We start from the raw sequence: 27,803 nt of genomic DNA, 5'->3' as shown, positions 1-27,803 counted from the left end.
AAAGTAAACGGCGTTTCCGTGCACTGCTCTGGTTCGCCAGAAGCAGCTTAGTCATGCTGGCCACATGACCCGGAAGCTGTCTGCGGACAAACGCCAGCTCCCTCGGCCTATAGAGCAAGATGAGCTCGCAACCCCAGAGTTGTCTGCGACTGGACCTAACGGTCAGAGGTACCTTTTCCTTTACCTTAGTAGTTATAAATCTGCCTTCATTTTGCTACCATAATTGCGGCTTCAAGACCTGGATTATGTAAGTAAAGGCTACTTTTATTTCTTCACAAAACAATGTTTGATTGTTGTTTTTAAGCCCGCATTAAAGCATCCTGGATTAATGCTTCTAGAAGATTAAATCAGCCTTGTCAGCTTCCAAGTTTAAGCTACAAAGGATGGTACTCTGCTGATGTGCAGCTGTCATAACATGGCAAGCGCAGTTAGGGGTGGGGCTGTTCTTGTGTGCCATTTGTGACTGCTAATATTTTCAGATTTTGAAACATCTCCTCCTCCTTTCTGAAATATAAGAGCCCTTCATGGTCCTCCTACATGCTCTGTGTTTAACTCCCAACACAGACAGTATATGACAAAACAGCAAGAGACCCAGCTGTTTGAGGTCTAAAGGAAACAGAGTAATCTTCTTGGCTGCCTACTGCAGAACCAAGGAATCCCATAGGAGACAAAACAGATCTGGCAGGCTCGGCTTGTTTCTCTTGGATCCCTTTCTCTGAAAATCTACAATCTTTCCCCATCCTGTCCAAGCATCAGAAGAGGCAACTGGTAGAAAAATGTGAGTATCTGAGTAACTTACATTCTCTAGCTCTCTAATATATGAAACTTGATTATTTAAAAAGTTGTTCACAGCAATATCAAAGATATTCTCACTCACAGCTGTCATAATGAGAGAACATAATGGAGAATTTCAGGTTCCTCTCCTCCATATAGTTCTGTATGTACCGTATGTATGAAAGTTAAGATTTCGCTATATGACCAAACAAAGGAACTCACATGGGGAATAAAGAATGGATGCACATTTTAGAGTTGGGAGAACTAACTGGTATTAAGATTTGCTGAGAGATTATGTGGGTGGTAGTAGTTCTAACAGAAGTTGCAGTTTGCCTACTGGCTATCAGGTCATACATTGTCAATGTTGTGAAATTTGGGTTACCTGAAAATTATGAATCATACTTATTCCTATTATTAAATGTTCTATGTTGCCTCTGTGTGTGTGTGTGTAATTTTTCAAAAAAGTCTCCATATACTATTTTGTGCTGCCAATATGACAGCAAAATTAACGAAGCAAATTCAAGGAAACTCAGTTACTTGTACCAAAAAAGAAAAAAACTGAAACAGTTCTTTGGAGGGGTGGTGTGTCTGCTAAATGGTATAATTCTTAGAGTAATTAAAGTAAAGTAAGTTAAAGTAATTATATTTACAGTTCACCTGCCATTTTCTCCAGCCTACCCTTCCATTCAACATATCTGTTATGCAAAGAAATATTATGACGTTTTTCTCAGATTCAAGTCCTCCATGAGCTCCATGGGGCTTAGTCCCACATAAATGTGCAAAAGAATGTAGCCTCCTAGGCTATTGTCAGTGAAAACGCATAATAAAGCTACAGTCCTAAATACACTATCTGGAAGAAACTTCCATTCAAATGGAATGGTACATCAATGTGTTTAATCAGATTTATAAGGCATGTTTCATTCCTTGTTACTCAGCTCTTTTCTATTGTACTTTCCACCCTTACTTTTTCTGGCCGCATGAGCCTTTAAATCAGTGCTGGCCACCCATAGTATTTTGATCCTTTTGATCAGTTTGTGCTTATGACTGTGGATGTGCTAGTGGTGAGAGAGGTCTGACACAGGAGTCTCGCCTCCACCCCATACAGTGGCAAGCTCAGCCACCATCACTATTCCTAATACCCTTATTTCCCCAACATAACGCCACCCCGAATCAGCAAATTCCCTCACATTAGAGTCAATAGGAAAGGGGGAAATGGTTCATTCCAACCTGGTTGCAATGAGTCAGCAGGGCTTTCAATTTGGCAATTTCTTCACCATGTATGTGTTCTCATTCTCATTGCCCCTCTCATGTATGTGGGTATATGTGTGTGTGTGTGTGTGTGTCACACACACACACACACACACAGACAATTGCTATGCCCATCTTGTATCAGTAAACATATAAAGGAAACTTTCCTATAACTGAAGGTCATTTTATACTGTACTATTTAATATCCCATACTCATTTTGCATTAGGAATCTGTCTAAAACTATCAATTAGGATGGTGAAGCATTGGAACTGATGCCCCGCAATATTTTTTCTTCAGTCTTCCTTGTTTTAACAACATATTTTTTTCCCAGTTGTTCACATACTTTCACTGAAAAGAAGACCATTTTCTCACATCTGGTCTGTTCCCATCTGATGTTTGTTCTCGTATTTTTCTTCATACCATACGATTGCTTGACATTTCTTAACATATCCCCCCCCCCCCCGAGCTGGCTGGAACAAATCTATCCATAAATCTGTTACCACATGGCTAAGAATTTCATTTTGCTGCCATGCAGGTCACTAGGATTGAGGCTGCGTAATCTGTAGAAATCTAAAGAAAATGTTTGCTTTGTGACATTGACCTTAGGAAAAAGCAAGCTTGTTTGAAGATGGCTCTGATCGTCAGTGACCTATGCAATACTCAGTCTCCCAATTTGAGGGTCCCAACTGCTCTGTGTGTTTTGTGTGTGTGCACAGAACTCTTGAGCACCCAAGCATTTCCATTCACTTAACTGGGAAGGGACAGTTCTATGAATGCATCCTTTTGCCAGCAAGAGACTCTGCCTCTCACACTGAAGTGACTGGGGAAATCCTGGCCTGGTTGCTCTATAGGCTTCAGAGCATCTATGCTTGTATACAATATTCCTGTGATATGCAGACTTTTATTGTATGATTCTTCAAGGTTCTTCTATCAAGACTAAACTCATGGGGGGGAGACAACAACATGAAAAAGCAAAGATGCCAGCGTAGTTAGCAGTCAGCTATCAGCTATTAGAGGCAAGAAGCCTGCCAGATGAAAAGAACAGCGTCTACCTGCGAATTCTCAAAGAACTCAAATGTGAAATTACTGGTCTTCTAGCAAAAATATGTAATGCTCCTCAGGTCATTCTCCATCTCTGAGGACTGAAAAGTAACCAATGTAACACCAATTTTTAAAAAAGGATCCAAGGGGGTTCCTGGAAATTACAGGCTGATGGAATATAATATTAAAAATAAAATATGCAAGCGTATAAGTATTTATTTATTTAGATGCCACCCATCTGACTGAGTTACCCCAGCTATTCTGGATGGCTTCCAACCATTATAAAACCACAGTAAAACATATATAAAATATATAGAAGAACAAGCCTTGCTGAAGCATAGCCAGCATGGTTTCTTCAAAGGTAATTCTTTCTCATGAACCTATTAGAGGTCTTTAAGAGTGATGGCAAGCATATAGATATTGGTGATCTGATTGATGTAGTGTAACTGGACTTTCAAAAATCTAAGGTTCTGTTTTTCTTTACAAAACTAGGTCTCAAAGACCTCTATTAGGTTCATGAGAAACAGAGTGGTAACGAATACCACCAAGCAACCTTTTAAAGGCTTTACATTATTTGGTATATTATCATCTATTTCTGTAAGGTTTAATTAGGTCACCCAAAATGATTGGTTCATCTCAAAAAAAAAAAAAATTAAAAACCAGCAGTCTATTTTTAACAATTTGTAAGGTAAAGGTAAAGGGACCCCTAACCATTAGGTCCAGTCGCAGACGACTCTGGGGTTGCGGCGCTCATCTTGCTTTACTGGCCGAGGGAACCAATGTACAGCTTCCGGGTCATGTGGCCAGCATGACTAAGCCACTTCTGGCGAACCAGAGCAGCGGACGGAAACTCCGTTTACCTTCCCACCGGAGTGGTACCTATTTATTTACTTGCGCTTTGACGTGCTTTCTTTTTCTTTTTTTTGCATTTTAAAATTTTATTAATTTCATTATATATACATTTTATCCAAATTTCAACATTTCTCATACATTTTGGACTTCCTTCAACGTCGTTGACATTCATTCGTATTCGAGTCTTAGAGTCACATTCCATCCTTACATATTGCCATTCGTACTATTTTTTGTAAGTTATTTCGATTAAACAATACCTGTTAGTTCTTTACAGAGCCTCTTTGAATCCCACTAGCGTTGTGTTTACAGAACATTTATTCTCCAGATAACCCACAAATTTCCCCCAGTCCTCTATAAACTTTTGATCTTTTAAATATCTTATTTTCCCTGTTAATTTGTCCAACTCTGCGTATTCTATCAATTTTGCTCTCCAATCTGCCACCGTTCGAATTTCTTCCTGCTTCCACCTCTGAGCTACCACAAGTCTGGCTGCCGTGACCGCATACTGGAGGAGTTTGTAATCCTTTCTCCTAATATCCTTTCCCATAATACATAGTAGGAAAGCTTCCGGTTTTTTAACAAAGGTATAACCCAACATCTTTTTCAATTCGTTGTAGATTTCCTCCCAGAAACTTTTAACTTTTTTGCACTCCCACCATAGATGGTAAAATGTCCCTTCCTTTTGTTTACACTTCCAGCATTTGTTGTCTATCTTGTACATCTTGGCCAATTTTACGGGAGTCATATACCACCTGTACTGCATCTTCATCACATTTTCCTTAAGTAGCATACAGGCCGTAAATTTTATATTCACTCTCCAAAGCTTTTCCCAGTCTTCCATCTGGATGTTATACCCGATATCCCTAGCCCATTGTACCATCACTGACTTCACCTCCTTATCCTTCGTGTGCCACTCTAGTAATATTTTGTACATTTTGGAGAGGTTTTTATATTCACTGTTTATAATCTCCTTTTGGAATATTGATTCTTTTTCCTCGTAACCCCTTTCCTTTACCTCTGCTTTAAACATCTCATTTATCTGGAAGTAGTGCAACCAGCCCTGTGTAAACATTTTAACCTGGTCATATGGTTTAACTTTCCACTTCCCTCCTTCATTAATGACCATTTCTCCGTACTTCCCCCACCTTTCTTCCATGTTAACTTTCTTAACATTTGCTTTGATAAGATGGCTTTGACGTGCTTTCAAACTGCTAGGTTGGCAGGAGCAGGGACTGAACGGGAGCTCACCCCGTCGCAGGAATTTGAACTGCCAAGCTTCTGATCGGCAAGCCCTAGGCTCTGTGCTTTAGACTGGAGCGCCACCCATATCCCTTTTAACAATTTGTAAGTTTTGTTAAAATGGGGTTATTAGGATTTAAAGATCAAAGGCATGAAAGAGAACAGACACTTGGAAATGGATTAGAATTGTCACAGAGCAGGAAGGATCAAGGATGCTTGATGTAGCCACCTTAATGCTGCAGCATCCTTTGGATTTGGAATATCTAAATCACGGCAGCAGATGCTAGGAGCGGGCTGCATTCTAGTAGGTTGCTTTGATAAGATGGCAATTCTAGATTTGGTATAAAATGTTAGAAAGGCTGAGAACAATTGATCAGATGGGCCACTGACCCAGAATAATATTTATAGCCCCTGGTTCTACACATGTGTAAGCAACAATTCAGTGACTCACTGTACGTTCGCTGTGTTTGGAAATAAGGCAGACAATGAAAGAACCAGACAACCTTTGTAGTCCAGTAATGTGCGTAGCGCCAGGTCTTTGGAGTCTTTCTTTATCTGATTTACTCAAACACAAAATATAGCTTCCAGCAAAATTAAAGTTAACATGTTTCTCTAGAGATTAAGATCAAAGCAGTGGAAAAGATTCTATTTCAACAGCATGATGTTCACTCCCTTATCTATAAACTGGGGGTTGGGGGTCAGAAGACAGCAAGTGTAGGGAGACATCTGTTAATCATTTTGATGTGTTGTCTTAGAGATTGTCCACACTTCCACTTGTTTCGTTTTTTCTTCCACTTGTTCCATGCTTTTTAGGCACAGGTCTGAGAGGTTTTTCATTTGCCCCACCACTTTCCCCAAGGAAACCCACTGTTTACCGCTAAATCGGAACAGACGTCAATCCGAAAACTCATACTTGCGACAGGCAGAAAGCAGAGGGTTTTCTCAGGAAAAGCTGCAGGAAAAACAAACAAAAGCTCACACTGTGTCTAGAAAGCATGGGAAAAGCAGAAGTGTTGATGAGTCCTTCAAGTCCTATACCATAGAGCCTTGAATAGACCTTTAATGAGTCACTCACTACTCCCTGTTTTCTCTTGAGTCTCACAAAGGTTCAGGGAAACGTACAAGATTGGACCACTCCGCAGGGGTGCCATTTTAGATTACAGTAAGAGAGTGGACAGAGCTGCAGCAGGGCACTCCATACAGGGCAGACACAAGCAGCATTCTGTGTTTCCCATTGCTTATGTAGTCAAAAGAGCCTCACACACTCAAGGGTGCGGGGAGGTATTCATCAGACCTAAGAGAGAGCCTTTAGGTTTGTATCAAAACAAACAAAAACTAGGGAGGAATCAGGGGAGAATTCACCATGACCCCACCTAAGTATACTTGGTGGTATGCTCCTAGTTGTAAACCTTACAACAAATTTGTAAGTGGAGTCTTCCAGAGAGGAGGACTGGGGTTGAAAGGAAGTGGCTTTCCTAGCTAACCAGTGAGTCCATGGAAGAGACAAAATTGGAACTGAGGAGCTCCTGGTTCATAACAGCCTCTTAGCCAGTATGCTCCATCAATTTTATATGACCTACTTTCTTCCCTTTTCTTTTTTAAAACCAGAACCATTAGTTCTCCTCACTTGGTATTGTCTATGCTGATTGACAAGGGACTCAGTTAGCAGTTTTTCCAAGCCCTTGCTGCAAATGCTGGGGATTGGACCAAAGATCTTATGCACACAGTACCTAACAGTGTAAACTCTTAAGATGATCTTCCTCAGGGGCAATAGTTTAATATTCCACCACTTTGGTCCCTCAACAAACTTGAGTGCTAGTTTGTGTTCCCCGTTCAAACATCTATCTACCCTCTTTTGTATGACTTAAAAGCAAATAGGCAATAGTTTTGAGCATAAGATGCTCGCTTATTTTTGGGATTGCTTTGATGGATTGTATTGTCAGTCATTTTAGATAGCAGGCCATTTGACACAGTTGTAGACACAGCAAATCACTTTGACACGAAGTTTTGTAGTATGCAGAGACAAGGAATTTTCCACTGCTTGTGCCAAATAAAGTAGTCACTATTTTTGGTCTGAGATCAGCATTCCATCTTCCTCCTCCTCTTCTACTCCTCCTCTCTGACATTCCACAAACCTTGAGGGAATACAATTAAAAACTCAAGAGTTCTCAGCCATCCAGTCATTTTTAGCAGCAGAGTCTAATATATTAGTTACATGTTCTCATATCTGTGTGTGTGAACTGAGGGCTGGATAATAGTTAGTATTTCATAAACCATTCTATTCCCAAACCAGCTCAACACAGGAAAGGTAGGTGGAATAATCCAAGCATTATATAATTCAGAAGTTTTTCTCAGCATTAAAAATCATTTACAAACTCATGCTGGTACATATTGATTTCGCCCAAAGCATTCCAACTTCCACCGCCCACCAAAAGGCTCTTTTGCATATGCCCTACTGAAATGAGTGGGATCTCCAATGAGGCAGCCTTCGCCCAGCTTGTGCCTTCTGGATGTTTTGGACTCCCAACTCCCATCAGGCACAGCTGTTGGGAAATGGAGTCCAAAACATCCAGAAGGCATCAAGTCCGTGAAGGCTAAAATAAGGTATGTGGGGGGAGGAATCCTAGTGGATTGTGTGAGGTGGGTCAGATTTATCTTGGCTACGGCTCTGCTCATTTTGATCCTTCAAGGTTTTCTTCTCATGAATTACTCTGATTTATTTGCTCAGTGGACTGGAAAGGGTTGTGTGCAGGATTAAAAAACAAAAACAGCAGTTTCTGGGAGCCAGACATCCTTGAAGGAGGGGTTCCCTTAGCAAATGGTCACCATGTCTGCTGCATCCAGGGTGTTGCTAATGTATAGCACCATGTCCCCAGACTGATGCTATGTGTGAGGGTATGTGAATCATAGCAGCTGTAGCTAAGTGGGAGCCAGTGTGGTGTAGTGGTTAAGAGCGGTAGTCTCGCAATCTGGTGAACCAGGTTCGCGTCTCCGCTCCTCCACCTGCAGCTGCTGGGTGACCTTGGGCTAGTCACACTTCTTTGAAGTCTCTCAGCCCCACTCACCTTACAGAGTGTTTGTTGTGGGGGAGGAAGGGAAAGGAGAATGTTAGCCACTTCGAGACTCCTTCGGGCAGTGAGAAAGCGGGATATCAAATCCAAACTCCTTTTCTTCTTCTCTAGCTACATGGTTGTGCTTGGAACAAGGGATGCATCCACATGGTGTCAAGATAGTACACTAGTGCCATATCTAGGGCAGAGTGAGGCAGTCACCTCAAGCAGGTGACTTGGGGGTGTCATGAACAGGCAGCAAATCATTAGGTTTTAATTTGTTGTTGCATTTTTACTTCCAGGGACAGGCCTATGGGTGCCAGCATCGCTTGAATGAACCTGGGCACATTGATTTGTAGAGGACCAGAGGTGGCCCAAGACATTTTGCTGCCTGAGGTAGAACAGAAAATGATGTCCACCTCTCCAGTCAAAGTACATGATTCCCAAGGCGCTCACTCCTCCTCTTTGGAAGTAAAACATACTGTAACTAAAAGCTAAGTCATGGACACAGTGCTGCCCTTCATGATACCGAAAATTAGTCATCTGCCTCTGCCTAACTGTAGAGTCAGTCCTGTTGGGGAGATGTGATTTGAGGTTCCATCTGAGGAAGCAAATTATCTTGGATTGGCCCTCTTCCTTTTCATTTTGTTCTATACTGCTCAGCACTAATTTCTTGTTTTCTAGTACCCCACAAAGGGGGTCATTTTTTAAGTATACAAGCTACACACATTTTCTCCTAACTCTGTTCACCCCTATGTTTTCTTAGTCTTCAACCAGTCTCACAACTGGGGCAGCATGCATAGAGTCCTTTCAAAGTGTGGTATTCAGCTCAGAGTAGAGCCACTGAAATTAACTTAGTCATATTCATTGATTCATTCCAGTGGTACTACTCTGGGTAAAACTGAGTTGAATTCCCATCAATGTGATTAAAATTCTGCCAAGCACTCATTTAGGAATAGGGAGCTGAATTCAGTTCCCTTTCCTTCTTTTCAACCAAAAGATTTAAAAATAAAAATCTATGCATGTTGCTTTGGAGCCACCATTGTGGCTCAGGACCAGATCTGAGGAATTGGAGAGCTCTGATTGTGAAGTCTCTTTCCACCATTTGGGGAAGGAAATCTCATGAAGCAGGAAGCCTCTAAAAGGAGTTGGTGGGAATCATGTGGAGAGACTACTGTTGCACTAAGATCTGCTTTCAGACTTTCCATGGTCATCTGGCTGGACTAGGTTGGTCTTCAGCTTGATCCAGCAGGGGTCTTCTTAAGTTCTTTCATTATGCTGTGTTTTTTTAAAAAAAAAACAAACAAAATGTTAACAAGGCACTGAAAAATGAACTTGACCATCATGAAAGGCACTGCAGAAGGTAATTGGCAGAAATATAGCTCTGCTGTGAAAGGGCAACAGTCAGGTAAAGCAGAAAGTTCAGGTTGTACACTGTCATCAACCATGTCAAATACTGCATCCTCACCACAGGTGGGACAATAGCACTACAGTCCATACCTGAGAGGATTGTGCTGCACTTGTGGATACTTTCTCCGAACCGGAAATAAATTAGCATCTTGCTAATTAAATCTTGCTGGCATTTTCCTTGTTGAATGGAAATGAAGTATTTAAATTGCAGGCAAAAGGAATGATAATGGAATGTAACACTTCAAAAATAATTCACCTGGATTCACTGGAGTAAATGGATGAATTGTATTATCAGATTTAAAAGCTAAGTTTGAATAGTGTATTTTCTTTCTTTCTTTCTTTCTTTCTTTCTTTCTTTCTTTCTTTCTTTCTTTCTTTCACATGAAAAGCTTTTCATTCTATTTTGTCTAATTTCAAATAATGGCAAGTTGGTAAAATTAGATTTTATGTAAGATACTGGATTTGGGAATTGTAGGGTTTACCTGGATTGTTGTTGTTTTTAGTTGCTTTTAGTATTCCTTTATTTTTAAGACAAAATCAATGAGAGAGATATACACATATGGGAAAAGAGGCTGAATTAATCCGACAGATACCTTCTTTGTATGTAAAGTAGATCTATTTTATCCTGACACTTACCGGTAATAAAATGTTTTTCGGGTGGTAAAAAATGTTGAAACCCACAGAGGATTTCTCTGCAGTATTTCTAGTTGTTGGGTATGTTTCATCAATATTTTTACACTTGAACACCCATTATCTGGTGAATGTGCCATTAGGTGAGGACTTGCATATGTGAAAGAAATCAGCCCCCACAGAGCACTGCTTTCTTTTACCTGACATCCCTTGCACACAATGTTGTGGCCACCTCCCACTGAGGCAGTTAACCGGTTCAGCTGAGGGACACAAAGGTTTGCGTGAGCCAGTAATGAGATGTCAAGTAGTGCCAGTGCCTGAGTGAATCAGCCCTGAACTAATGCCCTTTATATTTTTACACACAGCAGCACATACACGCTCATGCTCTTTATAAACAAGACTGAAATGGTTGGGTTGAACTATTTAAAGGTCAGACCATTACAGAAAACCAACTGGCCAAGTGGTCAGGCTTTCTACCATGGAATTGTTCAGTCTGAGTTGATGGAAACCTGGTGATATTTTATTTCTTGCTGCAGATTCTAGTCTACTTGAGAAAGCCTTTGATCTCAAGTAAGGTTTCCTGACATTTACTTGGCCAACCTGGTGGTGGGTTGGTTGTCTGAACTCATCCAAACCCACCCTCAGTTTCTGATTATGCCGCCTCCTATGATTCTTGGCACCAAACCCATTACTTGCAGCTAAATAAACAGTAGCAGATGTCAAAAGCACTCAAGGCTGGTATTTTTCTCCTACATAAGTGCTAGTCGCTTAGTGTTATTCATGACATATTGACTCATTGCTTTGGCCAGAATGACATCTCGAAGCAAAACTGGGCATGGGATTGCTTTGGTCAACAGAACTTGAGTTATTTTTGAATTCCCTCCTTCCAAACAGTGGTCAATTATGTTGCTTATAAATGGGCCAGGGGTTTAATCTCTGATAATTAACCACTATTTACTTGCCATCTTTACATGAACATCAGGACACCTGCAAACTATGTGACAAAAAATTAAGTTGTTATTGGTCATTTTCCCCTTCATGACACATAGGCTAAAATGATAAAAGTGTCTCCACATGTTAACAGTGTAAGCTACTGCATAATGAAAATCACTTTGTTTGACATTATATTCTACCCCATTTCTTTAAACTATAGAAGTAGCTTATCCCAGCTATCAGTAGGTTAGGTAGTTGTTAATGGAGTTAACTTGGGGGAGGGGGGCATGGTGGGGTATCCCTTACCACAACTCTGTGAGGAAATATTCTGAGAGTGATTGACTGCTCCAAGGTAAGCAAATGAGCTTTTTGGATGAAGACCTGGTTTTCCTGCATCCAGATGCAACGCTCTAACCACAACACCACACTGCTTCTCCTTTTCTTCAGATCTGGGAGCTAACCATTTGGCGAATAGGCATAGCTTGCATATGGAGTACATTCAGGAGGTTCCAGGTTTAATCCCTGACATGTAGGGCTTGAGTAGGGCTGAGAGAGACTCCTGTCTGAAACCCTGGAGAGAAACTGCCAGTCATTGTTGACAGTACTGAGAAACCTGGACCAGTGGTCTGACTTGGTATAAGGCAGCTTCTTATGTTTCTGTGTTGAGAAGCGGACACTACTTCACAATACTTACTTTGCCACACAGATATTTTGAGGGAAATCACCACACAGTGGCTCTTCCAGCTGAAAAATCAGTGCTGTGTAGTTCTACTTCTGTAACACAGACATTGTCTCAACCAATGAAGCTTGTTTATATGTCTTTATCTATATCTATATCTGCATGCAAAGAGAAACCAGACTTATTTACCTTGGGGCAGGATTTTTCACTTTGGGCAAGAAAGAAGCTGACCAAATTCCCAGACCAGTCCATGGCCATGAGGAAAAAGACACCAAACCTTGTAGGGAAGAGGTCATAGCTCAGTGGGAGAGCACATGACCTGCATGCTTAAGGTCCAGAGTTCAATCCACCGTATCTTCACTTTAAGGATCTTAAATGGGCAGAGATCTCCTTTTTCTAAGCTTGAAGAACACTGTTAGTCAGAGCCGGACTGGAACTAGATGGACCAGTCATCTGATTCACACTATAAGGCAGCCATGTACATTGAGACAAAATCATACGCCACATTATGGCCTGTGATTCAGCATATGGAGCTGAATTTAGGAATTGGGAGCTGTGCATAGCATTAAAAAATTAACCAATACTTTTAATACTCTGGGTTATCTTTCTCATTTAGTTACTAAATGCTGAGACATATATGCTAGGAAAGTGTTACTGTCGTACTAATGATATATAATTTTCTTTTCAAAAATGGCTGGAGGGATTCCCCCACCCCTCCATAGTTCTTCTCCGAGTCCATAATAAACCATGCACTCTTGACATGAGCTGCACAATAACATGAATAGAGAGAGAATTCAATGAATCCAGCAGATGTTTAATGGACAACTTCACTGGGAACTCTTTGGCTTCTGATCTCCCTGATTCTCAGGAACCGTGTCCTAATTTTAGTAAAGTCCTTCTGGGTCCAATGGGCATATAACAAACCAAAATAGCTTGCCTACAAACCTGAGAAGATTTTTCTGCTGTATCCTGAACTTTGAGTATTTATTCAAATGAGGTTTCCAAGCACAGAGGGATAAGCAGAATCAGGTTTCAGGCTTGTGGGATTTGCTTTGTTTTTTCCCCTAGACTCCTAGGATTCACCAACTGGAGCCAGGTACAAAAGACATACTCTTTGGCTGTGTACGCATTACTGGTGTTTGCTAGAGCACTCCTACCCCTGGCTTTTCAGTCCATGTCACATGGTGTTACCCACGATGCAGAGCTATCCTGCAATGGCTGGTGGCTCCTCTCTCATGTTTGGCCCCCTTCCATGATAGGAGGAGGAGGAGCTGGCTACTGAAGCCATGCCACACTCAGCTCTGCACTCAACTACCTCTGCCCCCTCCCAAAAGATATTGGGGGGCCCAAGACAGCTCCACCCCATGATTTGACATACTCTGTTGGTGTAGATTTTAATAGCACTTTAAAAAAAGATAATATGCATATTATTAGGTGCTGTATTGACTGACTTTTACTCTTAGCTCATAGGAGATTATTCACAAAGACCTTTTAATGCAAGGATGTGGAAATTCTGGAGAGTCATGTGTGCTACAATTCCAAAGACTCATTATAGACAAATTTCTCCCTAGAAACGTCAAGAAGAATTGAAAATGGCAAGTGATCAGTCTGCTTGCTATCACTGCATGGCCTCCCTTTGTGGAAAGAGATATGCCATGAAAGAAGACAATGCTTACTGTGTGAAGTGCTACGACAGCCTGTTTGCTAACATCTGTGAAGAATGCAAGAAGCCCATTGAATGTGACTTCAAGGTAAGTGTTGATTTGTTCCAGAAGCAACACTGTTCCAGTGCTATTCCAAGCTTTGTGGAAATAGTACATATAGAGATCATAGGGGCACATGTGTCCCAGTCGGTGCTCCCCGTCCCAGTGCAGGAAAGCCTGAAAGATATTTCTAAAAGCAATCAGCTGAATGTTCTTAGAAACTTTCCTGCAATTGGGAAGCCTGCAGTGATCGTGAGGGTGGGATCATAGGCATGTTCAGCTGAATACTGAAAGAACCCTGTACAGATCTTCCCACAGCCAGGCACCTCTGGCCCAGTTGGAGCCTTCAAATACCTACCGTAAATAGAGCTACACTTTCCACATGAAGCAGAGTTCTGGGTGTTTGCTGAATGCTCAAAATCAGCAGTTAACTATAGAAGCAGTTTTTAAAAAATATTTTATTTTATTTATTTACTACTAGGAGTATTTACTACTACTATGTAGTTACTAGGAAGCAGTCGGGTCCAGGGGTCTGGCCTCAGGCCTGCTACCTAGAAAACTTCAGGATTCTTCCTCCTAGCAAGCTTCATTAGCTCATGCCTGCCATGTTGGAAGTGACAGGAAAGAAGGAAAGGGGCTCCTCATTTATTGAAAACCACCCACAGGCTTTAACTGAGCATTCAACTCAGACATGAATCTACTATGATCAACAACTAATGATTGTGAGCCATGAAACTATGCTCCTTTTCTGACATAAGTGTGGGGCAGCAGATGAAGTAGAGACTTTGTTTGGAAGGGTTCTGACTGCTCCTGTGTTGCTTGTGACTCACCGCAGCCCAAGATATAGCACTAATATTCATTCTTGTTAGATCGGAGATGAGGTTTGAATGGTGAACTGACTGAAGTGCTTGTCTACAGAATAAGGCTGAAGCATTGATATGTACACCAGATTACCTGCACAGAAACACACACACCCAAATCCATAGAACGGTATAATGCATCCATAGATATAGACAGGAAGGAACAAAAAAAATAAAAGAGTATATTATTATTATTAGTTGGGTGGAGGGGTAGGTTGTATGTCTGAGCCTCCTTCTAATTTCTGGACCCAGCCCTGATTCAATTCCTGGCATAACCAGGCTAGCTTCCTGATAAAGTACTGCCCCACTAATTATGGGCCATAAGCTAACAAGTAAAGGTAAAGGGACCCCTGACCGTTAGGTCCAGTTGCAGACGACTCTGGGGTTGCAGTGCTCATCTCGCTTTATTGGCCAAGGGAGCCGGCATACAGCTTCCGGGTCATGTGGCTAGCATGACTAAGCCACTTCTGGCGAACCAGAGAAGCGCACGGAAATGCTGTTTACCTTCCTGCCAGAGCAATACCTATTTATCTACTTGCACTTTGACATGCTTTCAAACAGCTAGGTTGGCAGGAGCCAGGACCGAGCAACGGGAGCTCACCCCGTCACGGGGATTCGAACCACCAACCTTCTGATTGGCAAGCCCTAGGCTCTGTGGTTTAGACAACAGAGTGGCAAATGGGGGGGGGGGCTCTCTCAACTCGCTGGTATGTAAAAAGACAAAGGCCAGAGGTGAGAGTTGATTTTTGTGAGCTAGAAGCTAGAAGCAAGGCTGCAGACTGGGCAGCTGGGAGACAGAACCATGCCTGATTTCTGCTGGAATCCAAGGCTGTGGCTATGGGGCTATGGGAGAAGCAAGACCCCCTTGGGGTTTTAATGCTGTGAACCCCGCTGTGTAGGCTCAGGTTGTTGTTGTTTAGTCGTTTAGTCGTGTGGACCAGAGCACACCAGGCACTTCTGTCCTCCACTGCCTCCCGCAGTTTGATCAAACTCATGTTTGTAGCTTCAAGAACACCATCCAACCATCTCATCCTCTGTCGTCCCCTTCTCCTTGTGCCCTCCATCTTTCCCAACATCAGGGTCTTTTCCAGGGAGTCTTCTCTTCTCATGAGGTGGCCAAAGTATTGGAGCCTCAGCTTCATGATCTGTCCTTCCAGTGAGCGCTCAGGGATGATTTCCTTAAGAATGGATAAGTTTGATCTTCTTGCAGTCCATGGGACTCTCAAGAGTCTCCTCCAGCACCATAATTCAAAAGCATCAATTCTTCGGCAATCAGCCTTCTTTATGGTCCAGCTCTCACTTCCATACATCACTACTGGGAAAACCATAGCTTTTACTATACGGACCTTTGTTGGCAAGGTGATGTCTCTGCTTTTTAAGATGTTGTCTAGGTTTGCCATCGCCTTTCTCCCAAGGAGCAGGCGTCTTTTAATTTCGTGACTGCTGTCACCATCTGCAGTGATCATGGAGCCCAAGAAAGTAAAATCTCTTACTGCCTCCATTTCTTCCCCTTCTATTTGCCAGGAGGTGATGGGACCAGTGGCCATGATCTTTGTTTTTTTGATGTTGAGCTTCAGACCATATTTTGCACTCTCCTCTTTCACCCTCAATAAAAGGTTCTTTAATTCCTCCTCACTTTCTGCTCAGGTGGTATATATGTATAAATAAAGCACATATCATAAAATAACACCACAGTCTCCACTGTCCCTCATTCCAACACGAACCCTGGGTAAGCGACTGGAACCCCTGGGATTTTGCACTGCTCAGAGATTGGGGTGGTACGCAACAATATAACCTGTGACATTAAACTTCTGCAGATAAATGCAGGTTTTTAATAGTTTGCAGGCTCCCTACAGACCCAATGGGATGGGTTTCATCCATCATCTGAATTCAGCAGCTTAATATAGAGATTTTAAACTGCATTAACCCTCAGAATAATGTCTTCGCTTCTTTAATATCTGGGTTTAAAAAGTGGGGGGGGACCCAGTAAGTTGTATTATTTTAACAATTCATTCCAGAGAGATTTCCTTTTCTAGCCTGGGCTTAATTCAACTGATAAGATCGAGGGAAACCTTAAAATAAATTCCACTGACAAATAACCAGTGAAAAATGACTTCCCCTTGGTCTGTATTACAGACAGCCTCCCCTGTAACTGCTAAGATTCGCAGGGAAATAAATGGCATTCATCATTTTTATGTAATAACACTGTCTCCGCAAGCAAGATATCTCAAGAAAAGATGTGTTTGGATTAAAATATTTTATTCGCCAAATGACAACTTCATTTTGTTGTTTATCTCCTAATGCCTCCTCACTCATCACAGAAATAGCATCTTAGTGGCAAATGGGGATGATCAAAAGGAAACAAAACTTCACGTCTTTGGGCTTCATCTTTTCTCTCAGAACTCAGGCAGAACTTTTCATGAAAACTATGCACACCACAGCGGGATGTGTGTATAGAGATTTGTTCCTCCTTTAATTCCTCATAAAGCACAACTCTGTATAGGAAAAATGAGTATATTAAATTTATTGTACACAAAATATCACAATATAACATGTACTAATACTCTGATTGGTATGAGATCTCTCTCTACACACACACACACAGTCTCTGGTCAATCTTTAAGTGATATATGATATATATAATCCTACAAATTACGGTACTATTCAATGTCTCCGCATCCTAAAGTTCAACTATATTGCACTGAAGTCCAGAGTGTAGATTCTCTGTGTTAAATCTTGTAGTTGAAAAACTGCTTATGAGGAGGACTCCAACAACAAAATATCCAGGTAAAATCCTGTCACCCATCATCAAGTCAGTCTAAGTACATTGCTAAATGATACATGACATGCTGTAAATGACTCGTATAATTGCAACATAACCTTTCTTACATCTGGTCTGCTGTATTGGTGTGGTTTATATACTTATATACATATGTACATGGGTATGACACTCCGTTCTATACGAATCAGGATTTTAGAAGATATGTACAGAATTAGACACAAAAATTTGGAGGCACCTATGGTACAAAACCACATACAACATAGCCACACTGGTGGGGAGATATGCTTTGTGGTTCTACAAGACAATACACAAAATTACACCCCATTTCCCTAGCACAAATAGAAGAGGCAGTTTTGCCTTTCTTACTCCATTGACCTGAGAGTGAGTCCCACTGAATTCAATTTTGCAGAGACATGGTTCAGATTGCAGGCTTTTCCAAACAGTTCCTTTCATCCTGTGCTAGCTCAGATAAAGTATTCAGCTTGAGGGTAGACAAGGGAGAAAAGGTCAGAAAACTTCCTCCGATGTGGTTAAACTACAGAATATTCTGTCGCCCTGCAGGTCATTTTTGACAATTATTCCGAAACCAATGGCTCATAGCGCCTTCTGATTTGATTGTATCCAACTGGTGGGGGGTTTTTTTGGGGGGGCAGTGTTTAAAGGAAGCACCTGCTTTTTATTAACATGCATTCATTGTCTCTCAAAGGATCTTGCTTACAAAGGCTGCCACTGGCATGAAGCGTGCTTCAAGTGTGCCAAGTGCCATCAGTCTTTGGTAGAAAAGCCTTTCGCTGCCAAAGATGAGCTCCTGCTGTGTACAGAGTGTTATTCTAATGAGTATTCATCAAAGTGCTTCCACTGCAAGAGGACCATTATGCCTGGTAAGATAACACGGAGCTTTTGCTAACGAAATAAATAGGGTCGCATGGCGGTTTTAATTAATTTTGAACACTGGTCTAGTGGAGCTCAATAGACAGAAGTACGATTAAGGTGAAACTCTCTTCTTTAATCCAAGGGCCTTTTCAGATGCATGCTTCATTTTTACAGGTGTTGCACATTCCTTATGCAGAGGCCAGTTTGCTATTTACTGTCCAATTCACCCACCTGTTGCCATTTCACCTTTTGCCATTTTACCTCAACTTTCTTCTTTTAGCTTTTAGGAATGTGATTAGGTGAGTTTTACGGAGAGCTACTTATGCAGATCCACATCATTTTGTATGTCTTTTGCTTCAAAATGAAAGCTACTTTCCCAGGAGCTGAGCACTCCCCACTCTACCACTCCAGTGGGATCCTAAATATCCTTAAATTTATAAAGGAAATCAACCTTTTTTTTCTCCAAAAATGCTTTTGGGTGTTGTACTATTCCACTTGTGACACAAATCGACATTGGGATCCCATAGCCTGGCTGTTTCCTGTGGCAAGGTTTCCTTTTTCGGAATCGCAAAGCCTTCGTTGTGCCTCCATTTTTTTTTACCTTAAATTCTGGGCATGCCTTTCAGTCACAAAATGGAGTCCCAGGGAGCCACTGGCAGGTGGATTCTTTCTCAACTTTTCTTTTTTTGAGCAGCATTTTCAATTACCGCACGGAGGTCAGTTGAGCCACCCATCTCACGCATGGCTTGTCGCTCTATTTTAAGACTGATGCATTCCCCATTGCACTTCCTCCGGAAGAAAAGTTGTGGGGGCTCTGGATCCTATCCTCCAGCTCTGACAATTGTGAGTAACAGGTGCTCTGCCACAGTTCTTTATTCAGCCAGAGTATAGGCAGCAATCAGCAACTCCTGCTATGCAGAGTGGGAGTACAAATTCAGGCTTGCATCTGAGACTGAAATGTTGTCACTGAATAATTCAGACCCATTCAAAGCCAGGGTGCTGGCCAGGTGTCCAAAATGGAAATTTTAATTATGTAGTAAATTGCCAGATTAGCATCAAATTTTGCCTATACAAAAAATATTAGACAGATGCCCTAGTGCAGGGGTAGCCAAGGTAGGGCCCTCTAGAATAGTTGGTTGCTTATAAGTCACTTTGGGTTGCCTTGGGCAAGATAAAGCAATTAACAAATTTAATTAACAACAGCAAAACAATAGATATTGTGAACAACTCCTGTCATCAAAGAGCATTTGCCATGTTGCTGGGGCTGATGGGATTTGTAGTCCAAAAACATCTGGAGAATACCATTGACTTGGCTGCCCCACAGTAGTAGAGCATGCTATGATAATTATTTGTATCATGTCCCAAAATAGCCATTTCTGTGTTACATAACTATTTCGTGGTGGTGCTACAAGGTTGCATCTGGAGAGAGTGAATGTTTTCTAGCAGATGGACACTGAAACATTCTGCTACATATAAGATATTATCCAAACAACTGGCCCTAATTTCTGATTATTTTGTCTAATAACATGCCAAGTTATATGTTCAATATATTGATTATCTATAGAACAATTCGGAAATCCGATTCGGAAATCAATCCACCTTACCAAAATTAATAAATAAATGTTAACACATTTGGCAAGATTTCCTCAGCATGGGAAACAAGTGTGACAGATCCAGTATTTTAAATTTTAATACGATGAACACTACTAGTAGTCACACAATTAAATTAGTCTCCTTAATGTTAAATCTGTCTAAGCTGTACTTATGGTCCCTTCTGAATAAATTGGAAGACCAATGTGACTGTGGTGGAATCTATGCACATATTTAAAAAAACACTGTGAAAATGTTGTGAAAAACACTTTTATAAAGTGAAAAACACTGTGAAAAACACTTTTATAAAGTGTTTTGAAAACTATATTGAATTTGCCATAAGCTCACCATCACCATCTAATGTCACATTTGTATAATGCACGTAAAACACACCTAAGACGTTATATTTGCAGCTGTATAGCTGAGTCCTGTGAGTTGATTTAGGAATAAGATTTGGCAGCTGAATTTAGAAAACTATGGTTAAAGGTATGAAGCACTGGTAGTGATAGGTAGCTAGTTTCTTTTAATTCAAGCAGCCTAGTCATATGCAATCAGAAGGGTCACAGAGACAGTGGGCAGTGCAGAGATGTGAGAGCCAAACAACATGTGATACCATAAAGTCTGGCATAGAACCATCCCTGGATTTCACAACTTTTCAAAATTTTATTGAGATACCCATACATCCCCACCGTGAGCCCAGTACCAGCCTCAGGGGGACATTTAGATTGCGGGAGTAGTGCAGGCACAAAGGACTAAGACCCTTCATATACCCTGTGCCACTTCTCCAGTAAACCCCAGAGAACCCCCACAACTACTAAAGAAATGCAGGGAGGTTTGGTCACTTGCATTCTTTGTTGCTTGGTTCTGATACAGAGATGTGATGGCTTGTTTCACAGCAGAGTTTTATTTCAGATTATCGCATATATATGGCGATTTTCCTCTACTACTTATAATCAACTAAAAAAAAAGAAAAGGAGGATAATAGGCTTGCTAAAAATTGTTTACTGGTACAGGTAAAGTACAGTAATGAAATAATTTGTAGACCCAACATGAAGCTAAAATGGAATAATGCAGCGTTGACAGCATAAGATACGAGACTCTTGAAAAGGTGCTCAATTCGCACAAGCACTGGCTATAGGAGTTTTATGCTTCCCAGGACTTGGAGCTGATTAGAACCTCATTGTTTTCATTATACTTACCCTATATTCAATTACCACTTGTACAAAACAGCTATTTTCCTGAACTGCCTTCCTCCTCTCTGTGTAAAGCTTCCCCTGTGCTGCAATTTCAAACCATGCTGTTTCAAGTCCTTGAAGAGAAGGTGTTGGAAAGTCTTGGTTAACTAATGTCTTTGCATTTATTTTCAATAGTCAATTGAAAATATTTTCCATTAAGTGTTATAGTATTCCATTTATGCTAAACTTAGAAAACAGCTCAGGATTAGAAAAACTAGCTGCAAAATGTTGCTGATTTACTTCAGCTCCTGATTTTTACCTAAAACATTGCTGTACAGACCAGAAGGGGGGCAGGGATGTCTACACCCAATGTCCATTTCTTGATTTGCTTCCCTGCAACGAACTCCAATTCACTGAAGCTGTTATCTGTGTGTCTGCTCTCATCTACACACGCATCATCGTTCGCACATGTGCAATGGCTGTCTCAAATGTACACACCTCAGTTTAACCAGGGCTTCTGCGGAAATTGATTTGAAGGAAAGCACATCACACCAGAGTATTTTTCAAGATGCTGCAAGGTACCTATGGACTGTGACTGACGTCAAGTTTCCTCAGCTTCAAACACCTGTGGTGGGTGTATGCTTCAGCCAGAATAAAGCAGTAATGCGCACATAGACTTAGAAGAAAATTTGTTGAAACAAACATGGCAAACTGCAGAGACCTCCACATGTATTATTATGTCTTTCCCTATCGGACATATTAATACCTTACCTCCCTATATCTTATTTTTATGTCCTTTGATTAGTTTTGAGAAGGCCATTTCACTTTGACATTAAAACTTGAATTTAACCATGAGTTTCTGTGCTTGGCTGAACTGGGGCTGTTGTGCTATAATTGATAATGAAGAAATAATGTCCTAACCATACTGTTTTAGCACAGTTTTTAATACAGCATTCCCAGCCGGCCAATAATCTGTCAGGTTTCATGATTGGTTTTGCAGGTTCTCGCAAAATGGAGTTTAAAGGAAGTTGTTGGCACGAAGCTTGCTTTGTTTGCCAACACTGTCGGCAGCCGCTAGGGACAAAGCCTTTGATTACCAAGGACAACGACAATTATTGTGTACCTTGTTTTGAGAAGCAATTTGCTCAGTGTTGTTACTCCTGCAAAAAGGTAATGAAGCAAATGAAAAATACTGGGGCAGTGGGGGTGGAGAGATAGGTGATCACAATGAACTTCATTGTCCATTCCACAAACAGGGGGGTTGTCATTTGTCCACAAAGGAGAAGCAGATACTCTTGGTGACAGCAGCCACCCTCTGCAATGCGCTCCTTCAGATAATTCATGAGAGCATAATTACCTTTAAACCCCTCTTCATATTAAGCAGTATAATGTTTGTTAACAAACAAAAAAATATTCTTTCTTACAATGACCCTGATGCAAACATCCTCAGGTTTGATAGAATTCACTGCCAAGAGATGGGAGGAAGCAGATACTCTGAATCTGTTTCCATTGTCAAAATTACACGTGGTGAACAGGTGCGCAGAAGGTGAATGCTAACAGCACCAACAATGCATTCAATGGTGCATTTTACATTTCAGGAGCACCTTATGGGATACAAGATGGGTGCCCTCCCCAAGTCATCATTTAGTGCAGCATTTCCCAACTTTGGGTCCCAGCCATCAGACCCAGTGGTGATTGATGTTGGAAGTTGTAGTCAACAACATTGGAGGACACATGGTTGGGAAAGCCTAATCTAGGAGGCACAGGTGTGTCATTATTGGGAATAAGTCCCATTTGACACAATTAGACTTCTGAATGGACATATATGAGATTGTACTGTTAGAGAGATAATCATATGAAGGCTTCAGTCCTAAGACCACTTATTAGGAAGTGGTCCATTGGGCACAGTGGGACTTCTGATTGGCATACATTGGATTGTCTTGAAAGTATGCTTCAGCTGTCCATCTACCCACGCAATTCCACAATATAACACCAAGCCAGAGCCCTTCTGTTTAAGTATACTCTAAAAATCTCAATGCTGCATTTCCTGTTGGCAGTCCAGCAGCCTAACCCATTTCTCCTTTACAACCAGCAGCTGTTTCTGTAGGAATAGTCTCAGAGCCAACCCTGTTGGACATTAGTAATAAAAAAGAAAATAATTCTTCTGAGCATGTGTAGAATGCCCTTTCCCCTTGCTACAGAGACCCGGAGTGACATTTTCCTTGATCGTGGGGTGACTCCCAAGTACGCTGGATATTCAGCATCCCTCTCTTTTTATAAATTAACCAAGGAAGTGTGGTGCTTATTAACCTTTGGTTTTGTACTTAATGCCCAAGTTCAGCATCTGACTACAAATGCTCCTTTATCATCCAACAGGTGATAACTGCTGGCGGTGTGACCTATCATGACCAGCCTTGGCACAAAGAATGCTTTTTGTGTACTGGATGTGAGAAGCAGCTGGCAGGGCAGCGGTTCATTTCCAAAGATGAACATCCCTACTGCCTTGAGTGCTTCAGCAGGCGCTACGCAAAGAAGTGTGTGGCCTGCACCAAGCCTATTACAGGTAACTGTTGACTATCCAACTGACAAAATACAGTCCATATTTTGATGGTCATTATGGCAGAAGCAAGCCTCCTATATAATCATTGGCAGCATTTGTGCTCCTTATTTCAGCATTGCTGACGGATGAGCACAGGGTGCTAAAATTATTTATGGTGAATTGGAGAGCAGTACTATTACCGCAGGACATTTATATGATCATGAGAAAGTGGCCCTGTTGCCACAATTCTTGAGCTGTAATGAGATTCAGGCTCAAACTAAATGTTACGGTACATAACAAAATATTGGCCACATGCCTAGTTCCCTCTTTCGTCTCCGTAAGATCTTGCATAATTTATTTGCTATCACAGCACCCTGGTTCATATCCAATGCTGCTGTTCTCTGGTGCATGTAGCAGAATTTTCCCCCTTCTGCCCTTTCCCCTGCAGCGCCCTGAATACTCCCAAAATCTGTCCCATGAGATTAGAGGACCCTCTGGAGCAGATTTTGAAGGTGCTTAGAAGAGAAGGAGCAGAAGTCCCATTACACAAGCATAACTCCACGCAAGCAGTGCTGAATACACTATTCTATTGGTGACTCTACCAGTGGTAGTCAACAATTGGCAGCTGGAATGGGAAAATACAGGATTTTGCAACATGGATACATTGGACTACATTTTAGGGAGGGGGAGGGGGGAGAAGCTATACAGTTGCTGCTCATAGCTGTCAACTTTTCCCTTTTCTTGCGAGGAATCCTATTCGGAATAAGGGAATTTCCCTTAAAAAGGGGGAAAGTTGACAGCTATGTTGCTGCTGTCAGCAATGGGTGTCTGCATGTTGTATGAACTACAGTGGTACCTCGAATTACAAATGCTTCAGGTTACAAACTCCACTAACCTGGAGGAATTATCTCGAGTTGAGAACCTTGTCCCAGGACTTTTGCCCTTTTAGTTTTGTTCTGATTGTATTCACTTTAACTTGCAAATAGATAGATGATGATAGATAGATAGATAGATATAGATAGATAGATAGATAGATAGATAGATAGATAGATGATAGATAGATAGATAGATAGATAGATAGATAGATAGATAGATGATAGATAGATAGATAGATAGATAGATAGATAGATAGATGATAGATAGATAGATAGATGATAGATAGATAGATAGATAGATGATAGAGATAGATGATAGATGATAGATAGATAGATAGATAGATAGATAGATGATAGATAGATGATAGATATAGATGATAGATAGATAGATGATAGATAGATAGATAGATAGATAGATAGATAGATAGATGATAGATAGATAGATAGATAGATAGATAGATAGATAGATAGATAGATGATAGATAGATAGATGATAGATAGACAGATACTAGTGAAAAAACGATTAATTCACCCCGGGCCTTTGGGAACTGAATGGCCAGGGACCCACCAATTGTAAATATTAGATTGTAATTTTAGTACACTAGTTGATGGTTTTAGATTTTTTTATGGCACTGTGAAGCATTTAGTGATGATGAGATGATTTTAATTATATTTCATGCTGCTCTGGGCTCCCAGTTGGGAGAAGGAGTAGTATAAAAATCAAATGAATAAACAAACTAAAATTAAACTCACAAGATGGTTATGGAGGATAAAAATGAAGAGGAAACTGCCTATGTTACTCTGAACATCTTGGGGAAAGGTCAGATTCAAGATGAATTCTTTAGGAGAAGGGCCCAAGTTCAGTGGTCAGGGTTCTGTATTATATGCAGAAGGTCCAAGGTTCAATCCCAAGCATCTCCAGACAGGGCTTGGAAGGACACCTTGCCTAAAACTCTGGCAAGCCAATCACTGTAGACAATATTGAACCAGATGGACCAATGGCCTGATTCAGTGTAAGGCAGCTCCCTGAGTTCCCACTTTCCTGTGAGAATAGCAACACCAATGCAGTTACCATGGTAAGTAAGTGGCGACTGCGAACATGGCCTTGTTTACATCCACATTTTGGGTCAAAGAGTATGAGTGCAAGAGGAAAGGCATCTATTCCCAGCCTCTGAAAATCAAAATAACCAACAAAATACACAACTGTTTCAAGCAAAGCAAAATCTCAATGAGTCGTCTTCCCCTTTCCAATTTCTAGTACACACAAACACATTAAGCAGCTGCTGGAATTGTTTTTAAGGGTGCCATGGTAAGAGTTCGCCCTCTTCCTGAGCATGTGATCTGGGGAATCCTAGCATTGCCAAGCATCCTATGAAACTCTGGCTGGCAGGTGTGTCTGTTATTCTCTCTGCAGTGAAAGACGTAGAAGGCATTTTCTGTGTGTCATGCTTGAATCATTTAGCCTCACCTTCATATTCCCAGAATTGAAGAACAGATCTTGCCAGAAATAGAACACTGCTTTCAAGATTTGTGCTTAAATAGCTTATAATTAAATGTTTGGCAAACACACAGAGGCTATTTAAAAGTACTCTAAGACCATTAGCTGGATCCTTTTAAAAACAAATTGAATGACCTCTTGTCCCAGTTCTGAGGGGTAACACTGCCAATTAATTACTGATCCCGTCATTCAAAGAAAGAAACAAAACTGATGGGAAATTCAATCAGCCATAACCTTTCTCTCCATTGCGTATGTGAGTTCACACACAGCAGACCCTGGAATTTCTTCTACAGGCATAATTAATTGCAAGCAATTAAGCACCACCTTTCCACAGCTCCATAAAAATGTGCTTTTACTTTTATGTGTTAGATTTATAATTCACAGTATCCAACAAATATGGTGAACAGTTAAATCCATAGTAGGATAAAGCTATGAGTATTGAACTAGGTGGGCCTTAGGTCTGATCCAGTAGGACTCTTCTTATCTTCTTACGTATACAAAGCAGTGTGTACCTGTGGATGTGCATCCTGAATTAAAATGGACAAGACAGCTCAGGGAAGCTGGCTTAAATGTGCACATTGTTGGTCCCATAGTGGCCATTTCTGAATCTCAGAAATATATACCATATTGGCCCGAATATAAGCCTCACTTTTTCCCCCGAATTCCGACCATGAAAAGTTAAAGCATGGCTTAAATTTGTGGCCTTACAAAAATTGGCTATTATGATATCACTGCTGAAACAGTGGTGAAATGGAATGGGTATGAGTGCCTGCAGAATTTTAAGGGAGCAGCTCATATTTGGGCCAATACGGCAGCTATGTCAGCATCTATTGTTGTAGTGCATGTCAAAACATGGACCCTTCAGTGAATTGAGGATGGCCCTAGACACTTTGCTGCCTGAGGTGGAATTGCAAATGGTGTTCCCACAACCAGGCCAAGGTGCATAGTTCCAAAGACCCATCAAATTATTTTGGCGCCATGAGACAGAGACTCCCAAAAGCATTGTCTCCATACCTGGTAGTAAAGAATACAACAAGAATATTACGTCTCTGATGTTTTGTTGTGTTTTCATCACAGCATTTCACCTCACTCTACCTAATGGTAGGGCTGGCCCTGAATGAATCACATGTGCTCATTGATCCAACTTTTCTTCAGTTTCCATATATTAGGATAAATGAGAGTTTTATTTAATCTGGGAGCCCTCAGTGGACATGACATAATAAGTGGTGAGAGAGTCCTATTTAGATTTTTAGATGGAACTAATTTGCCTCAGTGTATGGCAGCTTCACTTCATTTAGCTCAGGTTTTGACATTTATTAAAGGAAGAAGGAAGGGACTTTGCTTATTAGAGCATAAGTTACTGCCTTTGTGATCTGCTAAAAGGCACTCACAGCCCCACTTTTCATCTCCATGTTTTCTCTTCATAGCTCTCGGCGAAGCCAAATTTATCTCATTTGAGGATCGCCAGTGGCACAGTGACTGCTTTAAGTGTGGGAAATGTTCCAGCTCACTGGTGGGAAAAGGATTCCTAACCCAGCAGGATGAGATCCTCTGCTGCAAGTGCGGGAGCACCGCATAGCTCACAAGACCTGAAAGCAAACCTTGTTAATTTCCGTGCGCTTTAAGTATCACATGCATAATTGCTCAGTGGTCAAAAATCTGTCTAACAAGTATAATTATTGTTCAGTTGTGCAAATTGCTTCCTCGCAGACTTTCTGACACAGCTGGCAGACGTCCCTTTCATCCTGTATAACCACTTTAAATAACAGGGTTTCTGCTAGGAAACAGTTATAAAGATATATTAACCTGAAAGCATGTTTGGTTGTTTAACTGATTGGTTGGTTGGTTGGATGGATGGTTCCTTGTAGTAGAGTGCACTCTACTGTTGGGAGTGCAAGAGTGTGCAAGCTTGCAACACAAACCAATACTGTGCTCAAATTCTAATAAAAAGAACATACATGACAGCTCTGTTTAAGAAACACCAAAAGGAGATTTTTCCGACAGCACAGTGTTTATCACTGTCTGCGACCCTTTCTATGCATATGTAGGTC

The 27,803-nt window shown here is 41.2% G+C and overlaps 1 protein-coding gene across 2 annotated transcripts; it reads left to right on the top strand.

The window, feature by feature from the left end:
* Positions 1-519: 519 nt before the first annotated feature.
* Positions 520-27,564, top strand: FHL5 (four and a half LIM domains 5). 2 transcript variants are annotated; one of them, XM_081907012.1, is made up of 6 exons: positions 520-778; positions 13,429-13,608; positions 17,909-18,083; positions 21,841-22,010; positions 23,217-23,403; positions 27,180-27,564. In XM_081907012.1, the coding sequence occupies exons 2-6, from the start codon at positions 13,450-13,452 to the stop codon at positions 27,329-27,331; spliced, it is 843 nt and encodes a 280-aa protein (XP_081763138.1). In that variant the 5' UTR covers positions 520-778; positions 13,429-13,449; the 3' UTR covers positions 27,332-27,564. The 2 variants fall into 2 exon arrangements, with proteins under 2 accessions (XP_081763138.1, XP_081763137.1); XM_081907011.1 differs by lacking the exon at positions 520-778 and adding an exon at positions 10,281-10,321.
* Positions 27,565-27,803: the final 239 nt, after the last annotated feature.

This window comes from Podarcis melisellensis (genome assembly GCF_964234715.1).
Source record: "Podarcis melisellensis genome assembly, chromosome: 3".
Classification (NCBI taxonomy): domain Eukaryota; kingdom Metazoa; phylum Chordata; class Lepidosauria; order Squamata; family Lacertidae; genus Podarcis; species Podarcis melisellensis.
This window is presented reverse-complemented; position numbering and strand designations above follow the sequence as displayed.

Coding starts and splice junctions, on each gene's coding strand:
- FHL5 (XM_081907011.1), top strand. CDS start 10,283: ATGTTGAAACCCACAGAGGATTTCTCTGCAGTATTTCTA. Junction 10,322..13,428: donor ATTTCTCTGCAGTATTTCTA/GTTGTTGGGTAT, acceptor ATTTCTCCCTAG/AAACGTCAAGAAGAATTGAA. Junction 23,404..27,179: donor CTGCACCAAGCCTATTACAG/GTAACTGTTGAC, acceptor TTCTCTTCATAG/CTCTCGGCGAAGCCAAATTT.